The sequence below is a fragment of the Pinus tabuliformis genome, chromosome J, assembly GCF_031772625.1.
Source record: "Pinus tabuliformis cultivar Carrire ecotype Pingquan chromosome J, CPIR1, whole genome shotgun sequence".
NCBI classification, from domain to species: domain Eukaryota; kingdom Viridiplantae; phylum Streptophyta; class Pinopsida; order Pinales; family Pinaceae; genus Pinus; species Pinus tabuliformis.
In genome coordinates this window covers 17,398,798-17,423,797 of record NC_142295.1, presented here as the reverse complement: position 1 = coordinate 17,423,797, position 25,000 = coordinate 17,398,798, and the positions used below count along the sequence as shown (strand labels likewise).

The window sequence follows — 25,000 nt, the reverse complement described above, 5'->3', positions numbered from 1 at the left end:
CAGTCTGGTTGCCGAAACTAGCCTACCCAACAGAGAATTTCCTTAGCAGTAATACCTCTCGATTTCTGACAAATCTACTAGCTGAAACCCCAGATAATCCTTCCGGCAGCTACTCAGCACCAATCTGCCCGAGAAACCCCAGCGGCTGTCCAATCTAGACTACGTCAGCCTCTCCTAGCCCAGCGCTGGCCCTGCGCCAGCCTATATTGGCCTGCGTTAGCCCCAGGAGGCCCTACGTCAGATTATTTTCTCTGTCAAGTGAGCTAGATTGGCACCCAGTTGTACTCAAGGAAAGATTGCATAATTAAATAAACCCTCAGAATTGTTGCACCGGTTTTCTCGCATTGGGTTTTTCGGGGGATGAGTTGTCCAAAAATAATGGTGTCACTTGTGTGTTTGCTATTTCCTTCAGTTGTTGATCTGTAGATGGATGAGACTCTATTGTGTTTATTTCGATATTTATATGTTTAAATAACTTGTTCGTAATTAACAAGTAGGAGAAATAAACCAGAGAATACAAATAAAATTTCTAATGGGTAATACTTAGAAATTTCAACACTCGAAGGTTTGGTATATAAACAGTGGAGCTTCCTGGCATATGACAGGAATTCAAGAATATTTCTCAGATTATCAACAAGAAAGAATGAATTTTCAGATCACCATGGGGCATAAGGAAAAGTGTACTCCAGTAGGAAGAGGTACTGTAGTGTTTCAAACCGAAGCAGGAGAGTGACTTCAGGCAACCAATGTGCTACATGTGCCAGGATTTGGCATGAACTTACTTTCTGTATCTCACCTTCAAAACAAGGGCTATGACATTTTCTTCACTAAGGAGAAAGTATATGTCAAACACCCAAGTTGGAAAAAGAAGGCTCAGATTGGAATCACAAGTAACAGGTTGTACAAGTTACAGCTAGAATCACCGATGGCACTGATAGGCAATAATGGAGACAAATACTTGAATGAGCTATGGCACAGGAGGATGGGACACTTACACCATGGGGCTCTGAGAATTCTCAGGAAAACAATATCAGGAGTTCCAAAACTAAGTACTGAACGGGATGATGTATGCAGAGGGTGCGCTATTGACAAGTATGCCAAAGCTACGTTTTCCAGAAGTAAAAATAGGGCGAAGAGTGTGCTAGGATTGATAAACTTAGACATCTGCGGACCAATGTCCACAAAAACTGTTAGTGGTGCCGAATACTGTTGGAATTTCCAAGTCTGACACGTTAGAAACCCTTCATGCACTTTAATGATTTAATATTGGAAATAAATACAAGTACATGCTCAACACATTACAGATCATCAACTGAAGGAAATAGAAACAAGCACACAAGTGACACCGTTATTTTTGGACTAATGTCTCGCGAAAAACCCAATGCGGGAAAACCAGTGCAGCTATCTGAGGGTTTGATTTATTAAGAAGTTTCAAAATACAATCTGGGTGCCAAATCCAGCTTACCCAACAGAGAAAAATCTTGGTAGTAGTACCTCTCTACTCGAAAGCAGATATTTTGGCTGAAACCTCGGATAAACACTCCGACAGTTCCACAGCACCAATCTGCCCCACGAAACCCCAGTGTCAGCCTCTAGGGCCTGCGTTAGCCTCTCTCTGGCCCAGCGTTGGCCCAGCGTCACTTTGGCTTGGCCTGCATCAGTTTCTGGAGACCCTGCGTCAGTCCTCTGGCCCTTGCGTCATCGACGCTGGCCCTATGAGGCACTGCGTAGCTCCTGGCTGCCTCTTTGTGAGCCCTGACTGGCTTTGCATGAACCCTTGGCTGCTTCTATGTCCCTCTCTCCCACTACTGCACTGATCCTCCCGATGCTATCTCTGCCACTCTGCTTCTGTATTCACTGCCCCTCAGTTGCAACTCCGATCACTCTCTCAACTTTCTTAGCAAACCTAGGCCTAGAAAGTCGAAATCTTGATCTCTTGGTGTGTTCTCCAAGTGACCCTCAAGCCTCTTCTTATACTTTTCTCGTTGACACATCAACAGTCGAGATTAAGTCCCTAATCAATGACTAAAATTAGATCTGGCTTGATCCATGACTTTTGGACCATTCTAACACAATTTTATATTAATTCACATTAATATTCTAATTTCCCTAAGTTTAGACTTAGGGAATCCATTAAAACTATTAATTATTTTAATATCTCCCAAACTGTTTAGAATCTGCCCAAACCCTTTCTGGGTATTGGAGATGTCATGTGCCTTAGCCTCTCCACTAATTTTCGTGGCTAGAGCACATCTGATGCTACCCCAAATCAACAAATATTGCGTCACATTCATTGATGACCGTTCCAGGAAGACTTGGATCTACTTTCTCAAAACCAAGGATGAGGTTTTCGGTCAATTCAAAGAGTTCAAGGCTCTAGTGGAGAATCTAACAGGAAAGAAGATAAAAGTGTTGCACTCAGACAATGGTGGAGAGTGTGTTGACAAGAACTTCACCGATTTTTACGCTAAGGCATTAGAAGAGAGTGGACAACTCCCTACAATCCGGAGCAGAATGGAGTAGCAGAAAGAAAAAACAAGACTATTTTAGAAGCAGCTAGGGCAATGTTGTATGATTAGGATATGCCTAAATTCCTGTAGGTAGAAGCATGCAGCATGACAGTTTATGTCCAGAACAGGACTCCTCATAGGGCATTGGGCAAAATCTCTCCAGAGAAGGTCTTCATTGGGAAGACACCTAATGTCAGTCATTTCAGGATGTTTGGGAGTTTAGCATATTGCCATATACCTGAAGAGAAGAGAAAGAAATTAAATCAAACTACTGAGAAAGGATATCTTGTGGGATATAGCGAGAATGCTAAGGCATATAGAGTCTATCTTCCAGGGAGTAGGAAGGTAGTAGTTCGGTGGGATGTAAAGCTCATGGAGGATAGAGCTTTCAGAAAATCCTGAGAAATGCCTTTCAAGGAGGAGTCGAAAGACAAGCCGTTGGTCAAACCACTTCAACCAGCAGAAACTGGTACCAGAAATCCTCTTGAAGACAAGGCTTCAGAACAGGAGTAATCTCAGTAAGAAAAGGAGTTGATAGATGTACCTAGTACCTACTACTAGTGGAAGAACGAGCCGGGAACTCCGACAGATTCTACGGGATGCAGAAAAATTCATTGGTGCACCTAAGAATAGTAAAAGGGAGCAAAGACAACCAAACAGATACCAGTTCTTAGTAGCTCAAGTTGGGGAACTTTTTAGCTTTCAAGAGGCCGTTCAGCATCAAGTATGGGTAGATGTTATGGTCGAAGAATACAAGACTATAATGGTCAATGATGTCTAGGAAGTGGTACCTAGGCCTCAGGACAAATCAGTGGTAGGTTCGAGATGGATCTACAGGATCAAATATGTTGCAGACAGCAGTGTGGAGAAATACAAAGCCAGGTTCGTGGCTAAGGGGTATGCTCATAAGGAAGGGATAGACTATGAAGAAACCTTCGCCCTAGTAGCCAGGTATACTTCTATTAGGACTGTGACATCTCTTGCAACACAGATGGGGTGGGAGATTCATCAGATGGATGTCAAGACGACATTCTTGAATGGGGTAATAGAAGAGGAAGTATACATCGAACAACCAGAAGGTTTTGAGACACATGAGAAGAAATCTCATGTATGCAGGTTAAAGAAAGCCTTCTATGGGCTGAAACAGACACCTAGGGCATGGTACGGTCAAATTGATAGCTACTTGCAGAAAATGGGATTCATCAAGAGTGACGCAGACCCTAATCTCTACTATCTGGTTGTAGAGAATGAGCCTCTAATCCTAGTGTTATATGTGGATGATCTCTTCCTGACAGGATCATCTAGGCTCATCATAGATTGCAAAAAGAACCTAGCCATAGAATTCAACATGAAGGATTTGGGGCAGATGCATTATTTTCTAGGGTTGGAAGTTTGGCAGCAGAAGGGTGAGATCTTCTTGGGACAAGGGAGATATGCTACAGAAATCTTGAAGAGATTTAGGATGTAGGACTATAGAGCTATGGCTACTCCAATGATCACCAACTGGAAGAAGATTGATGCATCAGAAGATAAAGATGTTGAGCCCACCTTGTACAAATAGCTCATAGGGTCCCTGATGTATCTGGTCAATACGAAGCCAGACATTTGTTACATTGTCAACACCCTCCATCAGTTCATGGTAGAACCTATGAGGGCACATTGGGCAACAGCCAAACATGTTCTCAGGTATATACAAGGAACAATCGAGCATGGACTATTGTACACCAGAGTCAATGGCATTAGGCTGAGTGGGTTAACTGACGTAGATTGGGCTGGAAGTTCAGTAGATCGGAAAAGTACAATTGGGTATTGTTTCAACATTGGATCAGGAATGACCTCCTGGTGTAGTAGGAAACAAAAATTTGTGGCTCTGAACTCAACTGAAGGAGAATATATGGCAGTTAGCACAACTTTGTGCGAAGCCATATGGCTTAGGAAATTGCATGTGAATCTATTCAAGAGCAGGATGGAAGCCACTGGGATCATGTGTGATAATCAGAGTTGCATCAAGCTCTCTGAGAATCTAGTATTTCATGATTGGTCGAAGCATATTAATATCAGGTGTCACTTTGTCAGAGACTGTGTCCAACGAGGAGCAGTACAGTTGAGATACACTCCTACAAGAGAATAGGTGGAAAACATCCTCAACAAGGCTCTAGGAAGAACAAAGTTTGTTCATTTCAGGGAGAAGATGGGGATGGTAAAGAATCCATTTCAATAATGCATACGCATCAGAAGTTAGCAGTGGCAGTGCTATGGGTAGCATGATGCAGCAGGTTGAGAGGGAGCTACAGTACAGGAGAAGCAGTGGCAGTGGCAGTGTCATGGGCAGTAGTACAGGAAGCAGCAGTGCAGGGGATGTAAGGTAGCAAGCCAAGCATCAACACAGGTACCAGTGCAGAATATCACTCTGATGGTTCTATAGTGAAACATTGCTAGAGCACATTCCTCGCTAAGAGGGAGTGTTGATTTTTGGTAGCATCAGATGTGCTCTAGCCTTGAAATTTGGAGGAGAGGCTAAGGCACATGAGATCTCCAAGACCCAGAAATCGTTTTGAGAAATTCCATCCAGATAAGGAGTTATTAAAATAATTAATATTTTTAATGGGTTCCTAAGTCTAAACTTAGGAAAATAAAAATATTAATCGGTACTAATAAAGATAAGGATGAGAAGCTTATAAGAGACGAGGATCAAGTCTGTTTTAATCTTAGCCGTTGATTAGGGACTTAATCTCAGTCGTTGATTCATCAACAGGAAAAGTATAAGAGAAGACTTGAGGGTCATTTGGAGATACACCGGCAGATACTCAGTATCTCAAGGAAATTCGATTCTCAAGGAAGAGGAGATCGATTTCAGAGGGAGTTGCAGCATGGAGAAAGAGGAGATTGATTTTAGAGGGAGTTGCAGCGTGGAGGAACAGGAGGGCTTCAGCAGCAGGCAATGATAGAGTAGGAGGTGATGCAGGGTTAGTGGAAGACAATGCAGAAAGAGAGATGCAGTCCAAAGGAGAGACACAGGGCCTACGCATGCTGATGCAGAGGGACACAGAGCCACTCAAAGCCACGATGGGTCAATCAGAGTGACGCAAGGGTGACACAGAAGTGGGAGCAGGGTCTCCAAAGTGTCAGATAGTCTCAGAAGGAAAGTCTCAGGTGTTTTCTTTCAGTTTCTTTGTAAAATCATTCCTTGTAAAAGCAATTGCTGCTGAAGATTAATAAATCCCTCATCTGTTGCACCAGTTTTCCCACATTGGGTTTTTCCGGGGACAATTGTCCAAAAATAATTGTGTCAATGTGATTGATTCTTGTGCATGTATTTTTTTCTTTGGGTAATTGTGTGCTAACTGCAGTAGAATTTATTTTAATATTTGCTAAAAGAATTTCGTAAATAACTTATTGAGTATAATAAGTAGATGAAATAAATCATTTGTTGCAGTAATAGAATTTCAGTTTAGAAATTTTCATAGGCTTAACAATGCTTTAATCTACCCCAACATGCTATCCATTTGCTCATACACCTCCCCAATTATTGGTCGATTTGAATCTCCAAACTTGATCATGTAATTACTTGGTTTGGTGAATTGCAAAACATATTTAGTCTGTGACCAAAAGAACATGTCAAGAATAGTGTCCTTGGCTACATTAGTACCATCTCTATCATTGTTAATTTCCTCCCATGATTCGAGGTCACCATATTAGTTAAAGCTTGTCTCATCTTCACTAGCGGCCTAAAGGTGAGGTAATAACTTGAAAATCTTGTTTTTGCAAGTTTAATCCACTGCAACTTGGAGTAAGTGCCATAAAAGTAGTTTACCCTTGTATGCCCTGTGATAAATTTAATGAGTTGCTTCCCTTTCTCGTAAAGCTCATTAATCCATCCACATTCTTTATCCTTCACAATATCATACATCAAAAGGTTCAATGTGTGCACCAAGCACCCAGACCAAAAGATGTGTGGATGAGTACGCTCGATAATTTTTCCTGTTGCCTTAGAATATGTCGCATTATCAGTGATCACTTGAACCACATTATTAGGACCAACATCTTTGATTGATTACAATAGGAGATCCGCAATGTTTTGGGAAGTTGCATTAACGGAGGAGTCATGACATGTAATAAATACTGCACCACTAGCAGAAACACCAGGAACATTTTTCAAATGTTGGTTTCTAATATTTGTCTAGCCATCTTATACAATGGATACCCCACAATCCACCCACACATTTGTAAAACATGTCAAAGCTCTTTGAACCTTTGCTTTTTCTCTTTCTAATAACACTGTTCTAGTTTTCTCATAGTTGGGGCTCTTGTATCCTTTTGGGGCTTCATTGATGGCCTTAACCATATCATGCCAATAGGGAGAGTGAAGCACATTGAATGGTACACCGCAAGCACAAAGAAATCAGACTATCTTTCCATCCACATCATCCCTCCCAGCAACATTCAGGAAATCCCTTATTGTTCTTCTACTTCCATAGGTTGCAAAAGTACCATGAGGAGATGAGCTACCAAATCTAAAGGTTGCACTTGATTCAGACTAAGCTTTTTGTTTCTTGTTTTTTTGTTGTGCAGCCTCCTCTATTTGGATGTATTTTCGTCTTTGTTCAATTGAAACGTTTAGGAAAATTTGTATCCCCACAACACCCTTTTTGTCATCACTGTCCAACACCCCACAAAGATGCCTCCTCACACGGGTATATGAACCACTATATGGTTTTCCTCCATGACAACCATGAGGGCACAAAAACTTGTAGCTTCCACCACCTTTGCCCCCTTCAAGTTTGGTCACATAGTTCCACAAGGGTATCAATGCAACTTTCCCCTCTAGTGTTTCAATGTTCTCTTTAGGTTCATCACCTTCCTCTTCAAAACCTTCCTCCTCATCATATAATGGGTCACTCATATGGGGCCCACTATCCTCTTGTTCTTCTTCCCTTCTATTCCTACTCCCCCTTGCCATCATGAAAACCAAAAGTGGAATGATACATAGAACCCAAAAAACACCATCTTGGAATATGAATATAGGTGGTGGACAACCTGCAATTAAATGAGCAAGAAGAAAGAATGGGAAAGAGTAGGAGAGGGAGGAGAAAAAATACAAAAAACAATGACAGAAAAATGAGGGAGTTTAGGGTTTTGCACTTGTGAAAATTCTATCACTGCAGCAACTGATTTACTTTTCCTACTTATTTCACCATAAGTTATTCATGAAATTACTTCAACAAACATTAAAATAAATACTGCTGCAGATATCACACCGTAATACAGAAACAAACATATGCACAAGAATCAACACATTGACACAGTTATTTTGGACTAATGTCCCCGAAAAAACCCAATGTGGGAAAACTGGTGCAGCAAGGGAGGATTTTATTATTCAGCAATTTTCTAGTACAACAGGGTGCCAAACTGGCTTACCCACAGATAGACAAATTTTCCAGCACTTCTTCTGAACCTAGCGTAGGCCCTACTGACCTCTGCGCTAGCCTAAAACCCTCTGCGTCAGTCTATTGAGACTCTACGCAGCCTCTTTGGCTCTCTCCGTCACTCCTGCGGCCTCTGCGTGGATGATGTTGGCCCTTCTGGCTCTGCACAGCCTCTGCTGCCTCTGCGTAGCTCCCTCTGGCTCTGCGTCTGCCTCTTCTGCCTCTGCGCTGATCTCCCATCTCTCTATTTCGTACATGTTGCCTCCTAACTGCTCTCCAGACCACTGGTTCAATTTCTCAGCTATCCCCGCTCCAGAAATTGAACTGGCTGGTCTCCCTTGGTGTCTTCTCCAAGTGACCCTCAAGCCTCCTCTTATACTTTTCTCATTGACAAATCAACGGCCGAGATTAAGTCCCTAATCAATGGCTAAGATTAGATCTGGCTTGATCCATGTCTTTTGGACCATTCTAACACAGTTTCATATTAATACACATTAATATTTTAATTTCCCTAAGTTTAGACTTAAGGACTCCATTTTAAATATTAATTATTTTAATATCTCCTGAACTGCTTAGAATCTGCCCAAACCCTTTCTAAGTATTGGAGATCTTATGTGCCCCAACCTCTCCACCAAATTTCGTGGCTAGAGCACATCTGATGCTACCCCAAATCAACACTCCCTCTTAGCGAGGACTGTGCTCTAGTAATACTCCTCACTGAGTATTACCCTGATCATCCGGCATTGGTCCCTGTGTTGATGTTAAGCCTCCCTGCCCAACATCCTCTACACTGCTGCATCCTGTACTGCTGCCCATGACTCTGCTACTGCCACTGCTGCATCTGTACGACAACTCCCTCTGCATCTGTGTTGTTGCTGGTCCTTTCTCCCAACACTGCATCCACACTGCAACTCCCTCTGCATCTGTGTTGTTGCTGGTCCTTTCTCCCAACATTGCATCTGCACTGCAACTCCCTCTTCATTCGTGCTGCTAACACACTACTTCTGAAAGGGGTTCTTTACCATCCCCATATTTTCCCTAAAGTAGTCAAATTTTGACTTTCCAAGGGCCTTGGTGAGGATATCTGCCACTTGTTCTCCTATAGGAGTGTAGCTCAATTGTACAGCTCCTTGTTGGACACAATCTTTGACAAAGTGACACCGGACATCAATATGCTTCGACCTGTCATGGAATACTGGATTCTCAGAGAGATTGATGCAACTCTGATTATCACACATGATCCTGGTCGCCTCCATATTTCTTCTGAATAGGTTCACCAGCAGTTTTCTAAGCCATATGGCCTCACACGAAGTTGTGCTTGCTGCCATACATTCTGCCTCAAATGAGCTCAGAGCCATGGGCTTCTGTTTCCTACTACACCAGGAGGTCATTCCTGATCCAATGTTGAAACAGTACCCAGAAGTACTTTTCTGATCCATTGAACTTCCTGCCCAATCTGCATCAGTAAATCTACTCAACCTAATATCCTTCCCCTTGGTGTATAAGAGCCCATAATCAATTGTTCCGTGTAAATACCTGAGAATGTGTTTGGCTGCGGCCCAGTGTGCCCTCTTTGGTTCCACCATGAACCGACTGAGGGTGTTGACAGCGTAGCAAATATCTGGCCTGGTATTCACCAAATACATCAGCGACCCTATGCGTTGTCGGTATAGGGTGGGATCGACATCCTTGTCTTTTGATGCATCAATCTTCTTCCAGTTGGTAATCATTGGCGTAGACATAGGTCTACAGTCTCCCATCCCGAACCTTTTCAGGATCTTTGTAGCATACCTCCCTTGCCGAAGGAAGATTTCTCCTTTCTGTTGCCAAACTTCCAACCCTAGGAAGTAGTGCAATCATCCCAGATCCTTCATATCAAACTCTGTGGCTAGATTCTTCTTGCAGTCCTCAACGAGTCTGGATGATCCTGTCAAAGAGAGATCATCCACATATAATACTAAGATAAGTGGCTCATTCTCTCAACTGGATAGTAGAGATTCGGATCCGCGTCACTCTTAACAAACCCCATTTTCTACAAGTAGCCATCTATTCGACCATACCGCGCTCTCGGTGCCTGCTTCAACCCATACAAGGCTTTCTTCAGTCTGCATACATGAGATTTCTTCTCATGAGTTTCAAAGCCCTCTGGTTGTTCAATGTATACTTCTTCTTCTATTACCCTATTCAGAAATGTCGTCTTGACATCCATCCGATGGATCTCCCATCCCATCTGGGCTGCAAGAGATATCATGGTCCTAATAGATGTATACCTGGCTACCGCGGCAAAGGTTTCCTCATAGTCAATCCCTTCCTTTTGAGCATACCCCTTAGCCACAAACCTGGCCTTGTATTTCTCAACACTGTCGTCCGCAGCATATTTGATCTTGTAGATCCATCTTGAACCTACCAAAGATCTGTCTTGAGGCCTTGATACCACCTCCCAGACATCATTCACCATTATGGAGTTATATTTCTCCACCATCGCATCTAGCCAAACCTGATGCTGAGTTGCCTCCTTGAAACTGGCAAGCTCCCCACCCTGAGCTACTAACTACTGATACCTGTCTGGCTGTTTTTTCTCCCTCTTACTGTTCCTTGGCTCACCGATGAAGTTCTTTGCATCACACAGGATCTGACGAAGTTCTCTGCCAGTTCTTCCTCTGCCAACAAGTGCTTCTGTTCGCTCCTCCTCATCCTGAGAATCTTCTTGACCTGAGGAAGAATTCTTCACTTCCGTTGGTTAAAGAGGCATGACCAACGGATCCTCTTTCGACTACTCCTCATAAGGCATTTTGCGAGATATTCTGAAAGCTCTGTCCTACATGAACTTTACATCTCGTCGTACTACTACCTTCCTGCTCCCTGGAAGATAGATTCTATATGCCTTAGCGTTCTCGCTATATCCCACCATATACCCCCTTTCTGTAGTCTGATCCAACTTCTTCCTCTTTTCTTCGGGTATGCGGCAATATGCTAAACTCTCAAATACCCCGAAATGACTGACTTCAAGCGTCTTCCCAGTGAAGACTTTCTCTGGAGTAATCTTGCCCAATGCCTGATGAGGAGTCCTATTCTGAACATAGACAGTTGTGTTGCATGCTTCTGCCCACATGAATTTTGGCATATCCTGATCATGCAACATGGCCCTAGCTGCTTCTACAATAGTCCTGTTTTTCCTTTCTACCACCCCATTCTGCTCCGGATTGTAGGGAGTTGTCCACTCTCATGATGCTCTCCTTAGCGCAATAATCAGTGAAGTCCTTATCGACATACTCTCCACCATTATCTGAGCACAAGACTTTTATTTTCTTACCAATCAGATTCTCCACTAGAGCCTTGAACTCCTTGAATCGACAGAAAACCTCATCCTTGGTTTTCAGAAAATAAATCCAAGTTTTCCTCAAGTGGTCATCAATGAAGGTAAGGAAATACTCGACACCGCTGAGAGCTTTGACGGACATACGTCTGCAGATATCTGAGTGTATCAATCCTAGTACACTCTTGGCCCTGTGTTTGCTCCTAGGAAATTCCGCCTTGGCATACTTTCCTAGAGCTCATCCCCTGCATACATCATCTCTTTCTATACTTTGATCCGAAACTCTTGTTACAGTGCTCCTGAGAATTCTCAGAGCTCCATGGTGCAAGTGACCCATCCTACTATGTCATAGTTTGTTCAAGTCCTTATCCCCATGACTGCCTATTAGTGCCATTGGAGATTCTAGTTGTAATCTATACAACGATTACTTTTCATCCCGATCTGCACTTTCTTTTTCCAGCTCGGGTTTTTGACGTATACCTTTTCCTTGATGAAGTAGATGTCATAGCCCTTGCCTTGTAGTTGTGACACAGAAAGTAAGTTCATGCCCAATCCTGGTACATGCAGCACATTTGTGGTATGGAATTGCTCTCCCGATTCTGTCTGAAAAACTATGGTATCCTTTCCTACTAGAGTACACTTTGCCTTGTTCCCCATGGTGATCTGAAAGTTCATCTTCTCTTCTCAATATTCTAAGAAACACTCCTTGATTCCCGTCATATGCCACAAGGCTCCATCATCTATATACCAGACTTCTGATGATGCAGCACTAGTCATGCACGCCACTTCTTCTTCTAGCCTAGAAGCCAACATAGAGAAATTGAAATATCTTTCTGTTGTGCAATCTTCTGAAAATCTGTGTGTCCCCTGAGGTGGATGCCTCTGCATCGTGATCTCGACCCATAACTGATACCATGTGAAAATTCTATCAATGCAACAACTGATTTACTTTTCCTACTTATTTCACCATAATTTATTCATGAAATTACTTCAACAAACATTAAAATAAATATTGCTGCACATATCACACCGTAATACAAAAACAAACATATGCACAAGAATCAACACATTGACACAGTTATTTTGGACTAATATCCCCGAAAAAACCCAATGTGGGAAAACCGATGCAGCAAGGGAGGATTTTATTATTCAGCAATTTTCTAGTACAACACGGTGCCAAACTGGCTTACCCACAGATAGACAAATTTTCCAGCACTTCTTTTGAACCCAACGTAGGCCCTATTGACCTCTGCGTCAGCCTGAAATCATCTGTGTCAGCCCGAAACCCTCTGCATCAGCCTAAAACTCTCTGCGTCAGCCTACTAAGGCTCTGTGCAGCCTCTCTGGCTCTCTGCGTCACTCCTGCAGCCTCTGCGTGGATGACGCTGGCCCTTCTGGCTATGTGCAGTGTTTGTTGCCTCTGCATGGCTCTCTCTAGCTCTGCGTCTGCCTCTTCTACCTCTACGTTGATCTCCCGTCTCTCTGTTCCGTACTTGCTGCCTCCTGACTGCTTTCCAGGCCACTGGTTCAATTTCTCAGCAAACCACACTCTAGAAATTGAACTGACTGGTCCCCCTCAGTGTCTTCTCCAAGTGACCCTCAAGCCTCCTCTTATACTTTTCTCATTGACAAATCAACGACCGATATTAAGTCCCTAATCAACGGCTAAGATTAGATCTGGCTTGATCCATGTCTTTTGGACCATTCTAACATAGGTTCATATTAATACACATTAATATTTTATTTTCCCTAAGTTTAGACTTAGGACTCCATTAAAAATGTTAATTATTTTAATATCTCCTGAACTGTTTAGAATCTGCCCAAACCCTTTCTGGGTATTGGAGATCGTATGTGCCCCAACCTCTCCACCAAATTTCGTGGCTAGAGCACATCCGATGCTACCCCAAATCAACAACACTTACCTCTTTAGCTCGAGTTTGGGGTTTGCACTTACCTCTTTAGCTCTTGTAGATGGAAGCCCTTCTTTACTCCTCCAAGCTTCTCCTCCTTCATTGCTCCTAGCTCCTCCTTCTTCACTCCTCCAAGCTCTCCTCAAGTCTCTCTTCTCCTCTCTTTTTCATTTCTTCTCCAAGCTCTACAAAAATACAAGAGTGAGGAAATGAGAGAAGAAAAGGAGTTTTAATCCCCTCATTATTTTCCCTAACCCAAGCTAAACCCACCCCCAACTACAATTAAGCAAAAAAAAAAAAAAGAATTTAGTGGGTCTGGCCTGTGGAACCAGTCGGCGGCCCTCAGAACCGCTCAGGATCTGCTTAGAGTTGGCCCCAATCCGCGGTTGATCCACCAATGATCTGTCTTAGGAGTCGCAACTCAGACGTACAAAACCGCGGATTGAGCCGGACGGTTACCACAAACTGGGAATTGTTTTTTCCAGCCCAATCCACGGTTCCATATTTCCGAACCGCAGTTTCAGGGCCGGATCACCCATGCATCCATATGGGCCACGAATCAGCCTTTTGATCCGGGGAGGAGGGGGGGCATTTCGTGCAACACTGGTCCAGACCCTTGCTGATTTTATCCCCATGCCGATGTTTGCAACATTGCTCTAAATAATGTATAAATAAGTAATAAAATACGTTCCCACCATAATGGTCTGGCTAATTAAAGTTGTCATCGCCCAAATACATGTCTTTTACATATTAAAGGACTAAAAACTTGTACCAACTTAACACTACTAACTAATGGTGAGAGTATTTACATGTACATATTTTAAGGTTAATTTTTTGAAATATTTGAGAGTCTAGATTTATTCTTAAGAGTGAAGGTTCTTGGTAAATATCCTTTATATTTCAAATATGTTAAACATGTGTTGTTCATACATTAAATGAGTTTAACATATCTCTCATAGAAACTAAAATGTAATGCAAGGGAAGTGAAGAAGGAACCTATCAAAGCGAATTATAGTTCCAACAATAATCTCCACCCCCCGTATAAATACACCCGCAGTGAGAACCACAGGCGGTATGAGACCAAGAATTAATGATGAAGATTTCAACTCTCTAGGTTGTCGCAATGGTGACAAAGTTGCTTCCGCTAAACCATCTGTAACAGTAAGAGAAATATGCGCAGAATGAGCTGTCTGAAATTTGAACCACAAATGATGCCAACTGAAAAACACGCATTTTTTCATTGCTACAAACCCCACTTTGAAGTAACTGGAAAGGAAAATGTTTGAAAAACTTACATGCTACTGCTGGTGAAACAAGCCAAATAAAAGCTATGAATGAAGAACCAGCCTTAACACGAATTCCCAGCATCAACATTAATAGCCACTGAACAAGGCCACCTTTAAACAACCACCTCTGTGCCTCCCACTTGATGGAATCCAATTGATATTTACTAATACCCTCATTGCTGGACAGCTCATGTTTTTTCTTCTCTAGTTGTAACAAGTACTTTTGCAGCGTAACATATCCCAAGTGATGACCAAAAAGAGCCCCAAGTAATGCAGGTGCACCAAATAAGCCTACCAATAACCAGGGACTTGCTATATAGGGAAATGGTGATAAACATAAATGTGGCAAGAGGAAAGCGATTAAAGCAGAAAAGCTCAGAGATAGGGCCCATGTCATCAAAATACTCAAGCACGATAAGGAGAGGGACATCACATCTCGAACTCCTCCCTAAACCAATGAAGCAGTCCAAAGCAACAATGACTGCAAAATAACTGAGACATATAGTGTATTTGCAAACTTTTGAGAGTAGACAATCATGTATTTTCCCTGCAAGGCACAAAAGCAATATTGTCTATAAATATTGGTATTGTAAAGAATTATTATGAAGTAATCACATGTGTCACAATCTTACCTTCAGTTCAGCTAATGAGTATATCTTCTCCCAAGCAAGACAAGGAATTAAAAAGCATGAACTGGAAATTACTTCTTAGAAGTTCAAAGATTTTATGATACTTTAAGTAAATCCTCACTCCAGATGGCATAAAACAATCAATCTAGAAAGATACATCTCACTGAACTTTATTTGCAATGCATATCACAGTTTCCCGCCTCTCCAAAGCTTGAGTGGGCCTAATGATTAAGAGAATTTGTTTCTTTGTAAGAGGTCATAAGTTCAAATCCAGAGGGGAGTAGAATAGATACACCTCCATAGACTTTGGCAGTTCAATCACACGAGGAGTTAGGTCTCTCGTCCCACAAACAAGAGGGTCTCATACACCAGTTAGGTGTGTGCCTCGGCCATGACCTTAAAAATAGATTATTATTATTCAATTTCTCTAATCCCTCAGATAAATAATAAATTCCAGTATAATTTGCTATAATACCTCTTTCAGTTTTTATCCATTTTGGGGAATTTTCCCCTTATTGGAGGAAGTTGTTCTTTATTTTCTTCCATTTCCTCTTTTCCCTACAAAATAAGTAACTTTTGTTTTTTGCATTCACCAATACTTTTGTAGGACATTTTATATGATGGTTAAATCAAATCAGACACATTCAGATATAGCACAAGCTTCGTCAGATATCCTGCCACCATAATGATGCTTCCTACACATCTTCCATGCATTAAAAGTTAAAACCAACATCGCATGGGTACAGCTCCCGGAAAGTGATGGACCCCTACCCACCATTTATCCCCTTGAAAGCTTTAGAGCATGTACAGACCACTCCAAAATCGTCAGGAAATCTGGTACATTTCAAGTACTTTGGCGTGAAGTTTCATCAATTTCTGTAGCCTGTTTCATTTGCTTTGGAGTGGATACTTGTGTCCAGGAGATCCTAGATGCTCCCTCTCAGTTGAGAATCTCCTCGAACCTCCTCAAACCTCCTTGACAGACAGGGAGAATGCAAGAGCTCTGGGACACAAGTTATGTGATATCCCTAACTTTATAAATTTTGCTAAGTATAGCCCATTTTGCAATTTTGGCATTGGAGGCACATTCTGGTATTTTTGGACTTCGGAGAAATGAGAAAAATCGAGTTATAGTGGAAGGTGGGGCCCACTAATGAAGGCAATTTGACCCACAAGGAAAAGGAGGTGAGTTAGTGGATTGTGGGGGCCACCAATGGGTACACATGGGCCTAGAGTACTTGAGGAAAAAAGGGAGGCATTTGGAGCATCTTTTGTCTATCACATTTCAGAAAATTCGACCTCTCTTGGAGATATTTAGTGCAGGAGTTGGAATGTTGTTGAGCACAGGAGTTTCAGGCGAAACTCCACCCCTTCCTCGAAGAACTTCGAGTGTCTTGCTAGTTGGGAACTTGGGGAGTCCAATTCGGGCTTCTATAGAGCTACATTGCAGCAGAGTCCTCAGTTCTGCGGACTTCCTGGGCACAGAGGCAGTTTGTGTGGCATACTTTGTGACCAACTACAGTGGGTTTGGAGAACTGGCTATTTGCAGGAGAGTTTCTTTATTTGGTGTTGGAATTTTGGTGGTAGTTTGCAGGGCTAGAGTGAGGCCAATTTTGTGGGCTGAATTATTATTCTTTTGGTAGCGCACAGAGGTTTCTAGGCAAAGTCTGCACAGGGGTAGGAGAAGGGGAGATTTGAAGGGCCAAGGGTTGAGAGAATTTGGGGTTTAGGAGTCAATTTCCTCAGTTTGGTGTGGAGGCTTCTGTAGTGGTGGATTTGGGGGTATTTTGGAGCAGAACTTCCCAGCAGTGTGTGTAGCCAGCCAGAGAGCCACTCACACCACTTGGAGGGTTTTTTCAGCACCCAGAATCATCTCAAACCCTTTCTAGGTTTTTTTGGGTATTTGGAGGAGATGCCTTCAAAATCTTCTGAGCAGTATACATAGCAGGATCTTCAGTTCCATTTGGAAGCCAACAACATAATTTCTGGGCAGTGCGCATTTCCACATCTGGGTCAGCGAGATTCTACCTGGGTTTTGCATAGCTTGCATAGCAAGCCCAACTTCTATTGTTCTTACTCATTTATGTACCCAGATTTCCATAATTAATAAAATGATTCAGTTGTTCTGCTTTATTTCACTGGTGTTCTGAATTCTGCGCTTGGTTTTTGAATTTATATTGTTGCTCCTAATTCATTGTTCTATTATTACTGTTAATTTCCAATTAGGAATATTACAGTGTTGGTATCATAGCACGTTTTTGGCCAACTGTGAGCATAGGAACTGGTGATGCAGGATCATTTTAGGGGTGTTGTCTTTCACAAAGGCAGGGGCCAAGGAAAAAGAGGGCATGGTAGAGGTCAAGGGCCTGATCATTTTTCGGATACTGAGGTAGAAAATGCTAGAGTGTGATAATTAGGGAGGAGAAACCATGGAGAATGAAGAGAATGTGGAGGGGTCTGAACAGGGGTGTAAGGAGTTGACATTGGCAGAGTTGGGCAGGCAACAAAATCTCATGATGGACATGCTAGCGTAGCTGGCTAGTGTGCATTTGCAGAATCAGGGGAGGTAGGACAACAGTGGTGAAGGTGGATCCCGAACTAGTGAGGGGAGCCAAACAAATGCATGCATAAACCGACCAGAGACCCCACCTGTAATCAGTCATTCTAGCCATCCCACTATGCCCCAATTTGTAGACGGGCCATCGGGCCAACCTAATTCATTCACAGAATATTGAGATCCTTTTCAAAGGGGGTTGATAAGCATGATGCATTAGACCCCAAGATCAAAACGGCCATGTCTTTCAGGGAGTTCCGCCACCTGAAAGAGAAGCACAAAGATGGAGTTGGGTCATCACACAAGGGAGGATAGTAGAACCAGAATTTGCAGAAGACAGTGGGGAAGATAACACTCCCCAACTTCGATGGGTCAGCCAGGAGTTCTGTTAGGGCTTGGGTTCAGAAGCTAGACACCTACTTCCACTTGAAACCTATGAGGGAGGCAAATGCAATTAAATTTGCCACCTTACACTTTGATGGAGATGCACAGGAGTGGTGGTACCAAAGAACAATTACTAAGGGACATGTAGCGATTACTTCCTACACAGAGTTTACCCGAAGATTTATAGAGTGATTTGACAGGAAGGACCCAGAGTTGCACTTCAGGGAGTTGGCACAGTTGAGACAGAGAGTGTTGATTTTGGGTAGCATAGGATGTGCTCTAGCTCTGAAATTTTTTGGAAGGGCTAGAACACATGAGATCTCCAAGACCCAGAAATCGTTTGGAGAAATTCCACCCGGATGAGGAGTTATTAAAATCAATGTTGTGAAAAGCGCGAGCGGGATTAAATCGGCGCCGGGAATAAAGCGGAAAAAATCGGAAAAAGCGGGAAAAAAGCGGAAAAAAGCAAAAAAATTCATTTTTTTTTCATTTTTTTTCAATTTTTTTAATATCTAAACCATCTACAACATAAAATAAATACATTGACACATAAATATGATAAAAAAACTAATATATAAGATGTTTAATATCATTTCTAGCGCTAAAATCACACATAACATTGAATCATGTCCTGAATAGTAAGTCCTGACTCCTGAGTCCCAACTCAGCCTCAAAATATCAACAAAAAATATGATAATGTATCTCATCATGTCATAATGTCATATACAATAAAATGAGGTCTAATCCTATTGATTTCCTCTGCCCCTCTTGCGAGAAAATGCCACAGGTTTCCCTTTCCCTCTAGATGTAGATGCTGGTGCCTGTGCTGGTGGAGATGGCAGTGGAGTCTGATGTGCTCTAGAAGCTGAAGAACTAGAAGTAGGAGCTATAGGAGGTAGACCACGTCCTCTACTGGTGGCAGGGGTAGCCCGAGCAGGTGGTGTCACCTGGAAACATTACAATCTCCCAATCCTGAAATCCTGAAAAACTGATAAGTCTGCTGGATTTTAAATGAAATCTAAAATTCTACTTTCTCCATATGAAATCCAATGAGGCTGGAACCACTGTCAAACATCCTGAGTCATTTCATGGTAATGTTAAAAATTTAAGTAAAAGGATGAAAATGAAGATTAAGGAGAATGTCACTTTTACTTTAAGAATTTAACATTACCATGAATAACATATCCATACTAGGGCCTAGAATTGATCATTAAGTTGCCCCACTCAAAAATTATTTGTTTCTTTCCAAAAAAATTGCATGAAAAAACCCAAATGACCAAATGAAAAACCAAAAAAAAATTTATAAAATCGTGCTGTCCTGGCAACCCAGCGCTTTTTTCAGAAAAAAGCGCGCTTTTTTCGAAAAAATCGGCAAAAAAAATTTAGCTCTTTTTTCCCATAAAACGCGTGATTAAATCGGCTTAGGGAAAAAAGTGCGATTTAATCGCGCTTTTAACAACACTGATTAAAATAATTAATATTTTTAATGGGTTCCTAAGTCTAAACTTAGGAAAATAAAAATATTAAGGGTATTAATAAGAATATGGGTGAGAAACTTCTAAGTGACGAGGATCAAGTCTGTTTTAATCTTAACCTTTGATTAGGGACTTAATCTCGGTCGTTGATTCATCAACAGGAAAAGTATAAGATATAATATGGTTAATTATATGAAAAGAGAGAGCTCCAGATGGAAGCTGTTCGTACGGGGCTAGGGTAAAACCCTAGGGTTGTTACAGTTACTGCAGACAGACATCTCTGTTCCGGCGCCGCGCTCTATTTACACTACCGTTTCCGTCCGCACACCCGTCGCTTTCAGTTATAGACCTCTCGCTGCAATATGGGGGACAATATGGAGGTTGAAGCAGTGGATTATTCCGAGGAGCCTTTCCCGGATCGCGTTATTTTTGGAAACCCTAGTTTCTCCCGCACCCTGCCACTTGACTCCGCTATTTCGCTGTCTGTCCCGGAACCGCCTTTGTCCTCGCCTGTCGTCTCCTTTCCTCAGCATTGCTCGGCTCCCCCACCCTCCGGGTCGCATTCTGTGGATTCTCCGGGCTTCAAAGTCGCTCCTCTGTCTCCGGGCACCCTCCACATCTTATCCTCGCACACTCCCCCCTCGCCCTCTTTTGACCCTCATTCATCTTTCTTTACTGTTCCCTCTGTTGACATCCCGATTACCGCAGCAGCCCATCAACCCCCCTGCTCGGGAGCTCGACCATTTGGCTGTTTCGAGACCCCCGTGGTTAAGGTTAGACCGGCAAAACAAAACCCTCCGGAAGGCATCCCAAACCCTCTGGTGGACCACCCATCGGCTCCTCGCACCAGCAAAAGGAAGACTAAGTGCGTCAAGGCGACCTCAAAGGATATCACCATCAGATTTGGCGAGACCTCGGCTATTGGTGAATTTGCTATCATGGCATGCACGATGCTGGTTGGACATGTGCGTGGTCGAGCGTATTCAGCCAACAGGCTGTCTCAGTGGGTTAAGGAGATTTGGGGAGGGTTACTGAAGGAGCTACCAAAGGTTCATGTCTTGCCCAGGGGTTGGTTCTCCCTGCATTTTGCAAAGGAAAACTACACGGATTTGGTACTGGCCAGGTACTGGCACATTGAGATGGCCCCGGTCCTTCTCAAACGGTGGAGCCCTTTATTCGACCCTGAACGTGAACAAATTGGGGTAGGTCCGCTTTGGGTGCGCTTGCCAGGACTTCCACTACAGTTCTGGAGTGAGGAGGTTTTTATCAGGATTGGCAATGCCCTAGGCACTTACTTAGATCATGACCGTACCTTTGTGGAGTCCAAAAACAGAACCCTCACACGCATCTTGGTCCACTTGGATACCCGTGAGGGCTTGGAGGAAAAGATTACTCTACAGTGGGGAAAGTACATCAGAGTCCAGACCTTGGATTACGAAGGGGTGCCATTTCGCTGCAGACGATGTCACAAGGTAGGGCATCTCTTCAAAGATTGCCCTCTCAATCGGAGAACAGAGGACTCACCTAAAATCACGCCTGCACCTTCCAAGGTAAATTCTCTGGTCGGTTCGCGCCCCTCGCCCTCGGGTCCAGCACCAGCGGTTATCCCTCCAATCTCAAAGACAGTGGACCGAGGAACTAGACAACCCTCCCCACCAATGACCAGGGCTCGCTCTGCCGCAGAAGCCACGATTGCTTCGAGTACCTCTCTGAACCCTCCTCTCTCATCTTTTGATTTTACCTCTTATGCGGTAGCCTCACCGGTTCAGACTTCTATGGCTCAATGTATCATGTCTACTCCTCCGCTCATTGTCACTACCGCCCCCTCATTATCCGTTCCTTCCACATCCTTTGTATCTCCGTCATCCTCTGGGTTATCACCCCCTCACCAATATCTCCTTCGTTCCAGGCCCACACCAAGGAACTCCTGGTCCGTCAGACTAGTCTAGGTCTTTTGATGCCTGGTGCCATCCCCCTATCATCCAGGGGTAGGAAGTCAGATCTCTCCAAGGCTATCAGGAGGGCTGGGGCGGAGGTCTCTTCCAGTCGCCAATCTACTATTGACGGGGTCCTTAGAGCAGGACATACCACGCGCAGTGTCCCTCCATGAAGTGTTTGTCTTTTAACTACAGGGGTTTGGCTAGTGCCTCTAAGAAACTAGCCTTGAGGCGACTCATCGAGACCGAACCGATTGACATAATTTTACTTCAAGAAACTCTGGGTATGGCTGATCAAATCTCCCATACACTTCAATCTATGATCCCGAGCTAGACTTTTGTTGCCCTAGATGTTGCTGGGAGGTCTGGGGATCTGGCTATAGGATACAACCCTCGAACAATTCGGGTTGATGCTTCTTGGGGGGGATGGGGATACTTGGGACTGGATATTTTCTCTACTGATCTTGGTATGATTCTTAGGATTGTGAATGTGTATGGACCCTGTCATCAAAAGGAACAATTTTGGCAGTGTCTACTAAACCTCTCCCTTCTGGACTCTGAACATACTATTATTGGAGGGGACCTAAATTTTTCTCTGGGGTTCAGAGAATCATGGGGGTCTGTGGCTCAAATTGACGCTATCACTGACCATATGATTAATCTGATGGAATAGTCCAATTTTATCGATGTCCCCATGCAAAAACCGCTACCCACCTGGAGGAACAGAAGGGTGGGTGAGGCAGCACTAGCTCGTAGACTTGGCAGATTCTTAATGAAAGGACCTCTCCTACAGCAGCTGCATCACTACAGGCAATGGGTGGGTACGGGGGGTGTATCGGACCACTCACCCATTTATCTGGAAATCCAAGGGCCTTTCAAAAAGCCGAAATCCCCATTCAAATTCAACCATGTCTGGCTGAGTGACCCTTCCAACATCAAGATGGTCTCCGACCTCTGGATTGCAAACCCTATCAACCGAGCAGAGTCCTTCGCAAAAGGGTTTTGCAACAATCTCTCTGAGATTAAACACCTCTCTATTAAATGGGCCAGGGAGAAACATTCACGGGAAACCTCACAACTCACTAATATTGAAGCTGAGCTGAGCTCTTTACTTGATGATCGAAGTTTGGGATTCATTTCTGCAGAGGAAAAGATCCAACTGATTGAGCTTGAAAATCAGAAGGCCAACATCCTAAAGGAGCGCGAGGAATCCTAGAGGCTAAGGAGTAGAGCTATATGGTTAAAAGTTGGGGATGATAATACGAGGTTCTTTCAAAACCATGCCAAGGGACGAAAGGTATCTAACACCATTTGGAACCTTCCCATGCCTGAGGGAGGCTTGGCCGATACCTTCAACAAACTAGCCCACCTTGGTACCTCACATTTCAGGAACCTTTACAAAAGCCCCCGCGAAGCAAATCTTCCTGATATTATAAATGTGGCAGGACGCTTTCCAAGGTTTGTCAATGAGGATGAAGCAGAAGAGCTCTTCGCACCTGTCAACTCGGGTGAACTCGAAGGCACGTTAAAATGGTTCAAAAAAGATAAGAGCCCTGGCCCGAATGGATGGACCATTGAATTCTACCTGGCATTTTATGAGCTGCTGGGGCAGGACTTATTGAAAGTAGTGGAGGAAAGCAGAATTTCGGGTTCCTTATACCATGCCATCAACTCGACCTTCATCACCCTCATACCAAAGTCCGATGCCCCTTTCTCTTTTGATGATTATAGGCCCATTTCCTTATGCAACTGCCTATATAAGATTATCTCTAAGATAATCGAAAATCGACTCAGGCCGATCCTCTCCAGACATATTGCTCCTCAACAATTCGCCTTTCTCGAATCCAGACAGATACACGAAGCCATAGGTTCGGCACAGGAGGCCATCCACTCCATCTGGACCAAGCATCTAAAAAGCATCATCCTCAAGATTGACTTATCCAAAGCTTTTGACCGGGTCAGCTGGCTTTATATTAAGATGTTGCTGACTCATTTGGGTTTCCCTCACAATTACATCACTTGGATTATGGCCTGCATCACCACACCCTCCTTCAGTGTCCTCATCAATGGCTCGACCTCACATTTCTTTCACTCTGAAAGGGGGCTAAGGCAGGGCTGCCCTTTATCCCCACTTCTATTTCTAATTGTCATGGAGGGTCTTAGTCGTTTGATTGCATCTGCCAAAAGGGATGGAGATATCTGTGGACTCAAGATCACAGAGGACTGTTTCCTCACACATCTCCTATTTGTGGATGATGTGCTTATTTTTCTTGATGGCAGCATTCAGGATTCCAGATCTTTTTCCAAGATTCTCCTTCTCTTCTCGTCCGCTACTGGAATGCTTGCCAACCAATCCAAATCCACCATAACCTTTACTCGTACCTCTGTTCATGAATCCCAATTTGCACACCAGGTCTTTCCCTACAGTATCCACCCCTTGGATAGAGGTCTCAAATATCTGGGTTATTGGCTTAAACCTACTTGCCACAGAATCGCAGATTGGGTCTGGCTGGTTACAAAACTGGAGAAGAAACTATCCATCTGGAGTCATAGATATTTATCCAGGGTGGGCAGATTGGTGCTTATCAAATCGGTCCTGGAAGCTACTCCGGTTTACTGGATGGCACTTGCATGGATTCCCAGGAATATTCTATCTCGATTGAAACAATTATGTAACAGATACCTCTGGAACGGGAATCAGGATAAAAGATTATTTGCATGGATCAGTTGGCAAAAAATTGCATTGCCAAAGAAATGGGGAGGTTGGGGACTGAAAGATCTCCCCCTTTTTGCCCAAGCCTTAGCTGCCAAAATGGGATGGACATTGTTGACAGGTCAAAATCTATGGATTCACATCTCATACCATAAATAAATCTGGCCACAAAACCTGTTGGACTGGGCGCGCCTTCCCACATGGTCGTCGATGGGTAGCTCATCGGTATGGAAGGCATTGCTCCACTCCCTACCCCATATAAGAGACAACCTGGCGTGGCAAATTAATGATGGCTCCCTGGGCAGGATCGGGCTGGATCCGTGGATTGGCTGTGGAGGAAGACACATACTATCCAGAGACCTCATCGCATATCTACATGCACATGAGATCAAGTTTTTCTCGCACATTGCTGATCAACAAAATTTGAATATATTTTCTCAAGCTTGGAAATCGGCACAGCATATTGACCTTCCTCCCTGATGGCACCAGGAATGGAACGATTATGTCCAAGCACTATTGGAATCCCACATCAGGATAAAAGAGGAGCCTGATGAATTAGTTTGGAGTCTGGCAGACAATGGTATATATTCGCCAAAGTCAGGTTATAGCACACTGATACATCACAAAAAACCAGAACAGATCTTGAATTGGTGGAGTCACATTTGGAAGCTTACTGCACCCCCGCGCACTCGACTTTTCTTCTGGTGCATTCTTAAAGACATAGTGTCCACGGGGGAGCATCTTACTCACAAAGCTATTTTTGGACCAACCTGGTGCATACTGTGCAAACGCGAATCAGAATCCACGGAACATATCTTCTTACTCTGCACGGCTACACAAGCTCTCTGGCGGAACATATC

At 43.4% G+C, this 25,000-nt stretch overlaps 1 protein-coding gene across 1 annotated transcript in view; it reads right to left on the bottom strand.

Moving 5' to 3' along the window:
• Window positions 1-25,000, bottom strand: part of LOC149225193 (Zn-dependent exopeptidases superfamily protein) — a 608,410-nt gene that overhangs the window by 212,614 nt on the left and 370,796 nt on the right. Inside the window, 2 exon segments of the mRNA XM_089379887.1 lie at window positions 14,159-14,315; window positions 14,458-14,995. Of these exon segments, the coding sequence (XP_089236013.1) occupies window positions 14,159-14,315; window positions 14,458-14,995 (695 nt within the window).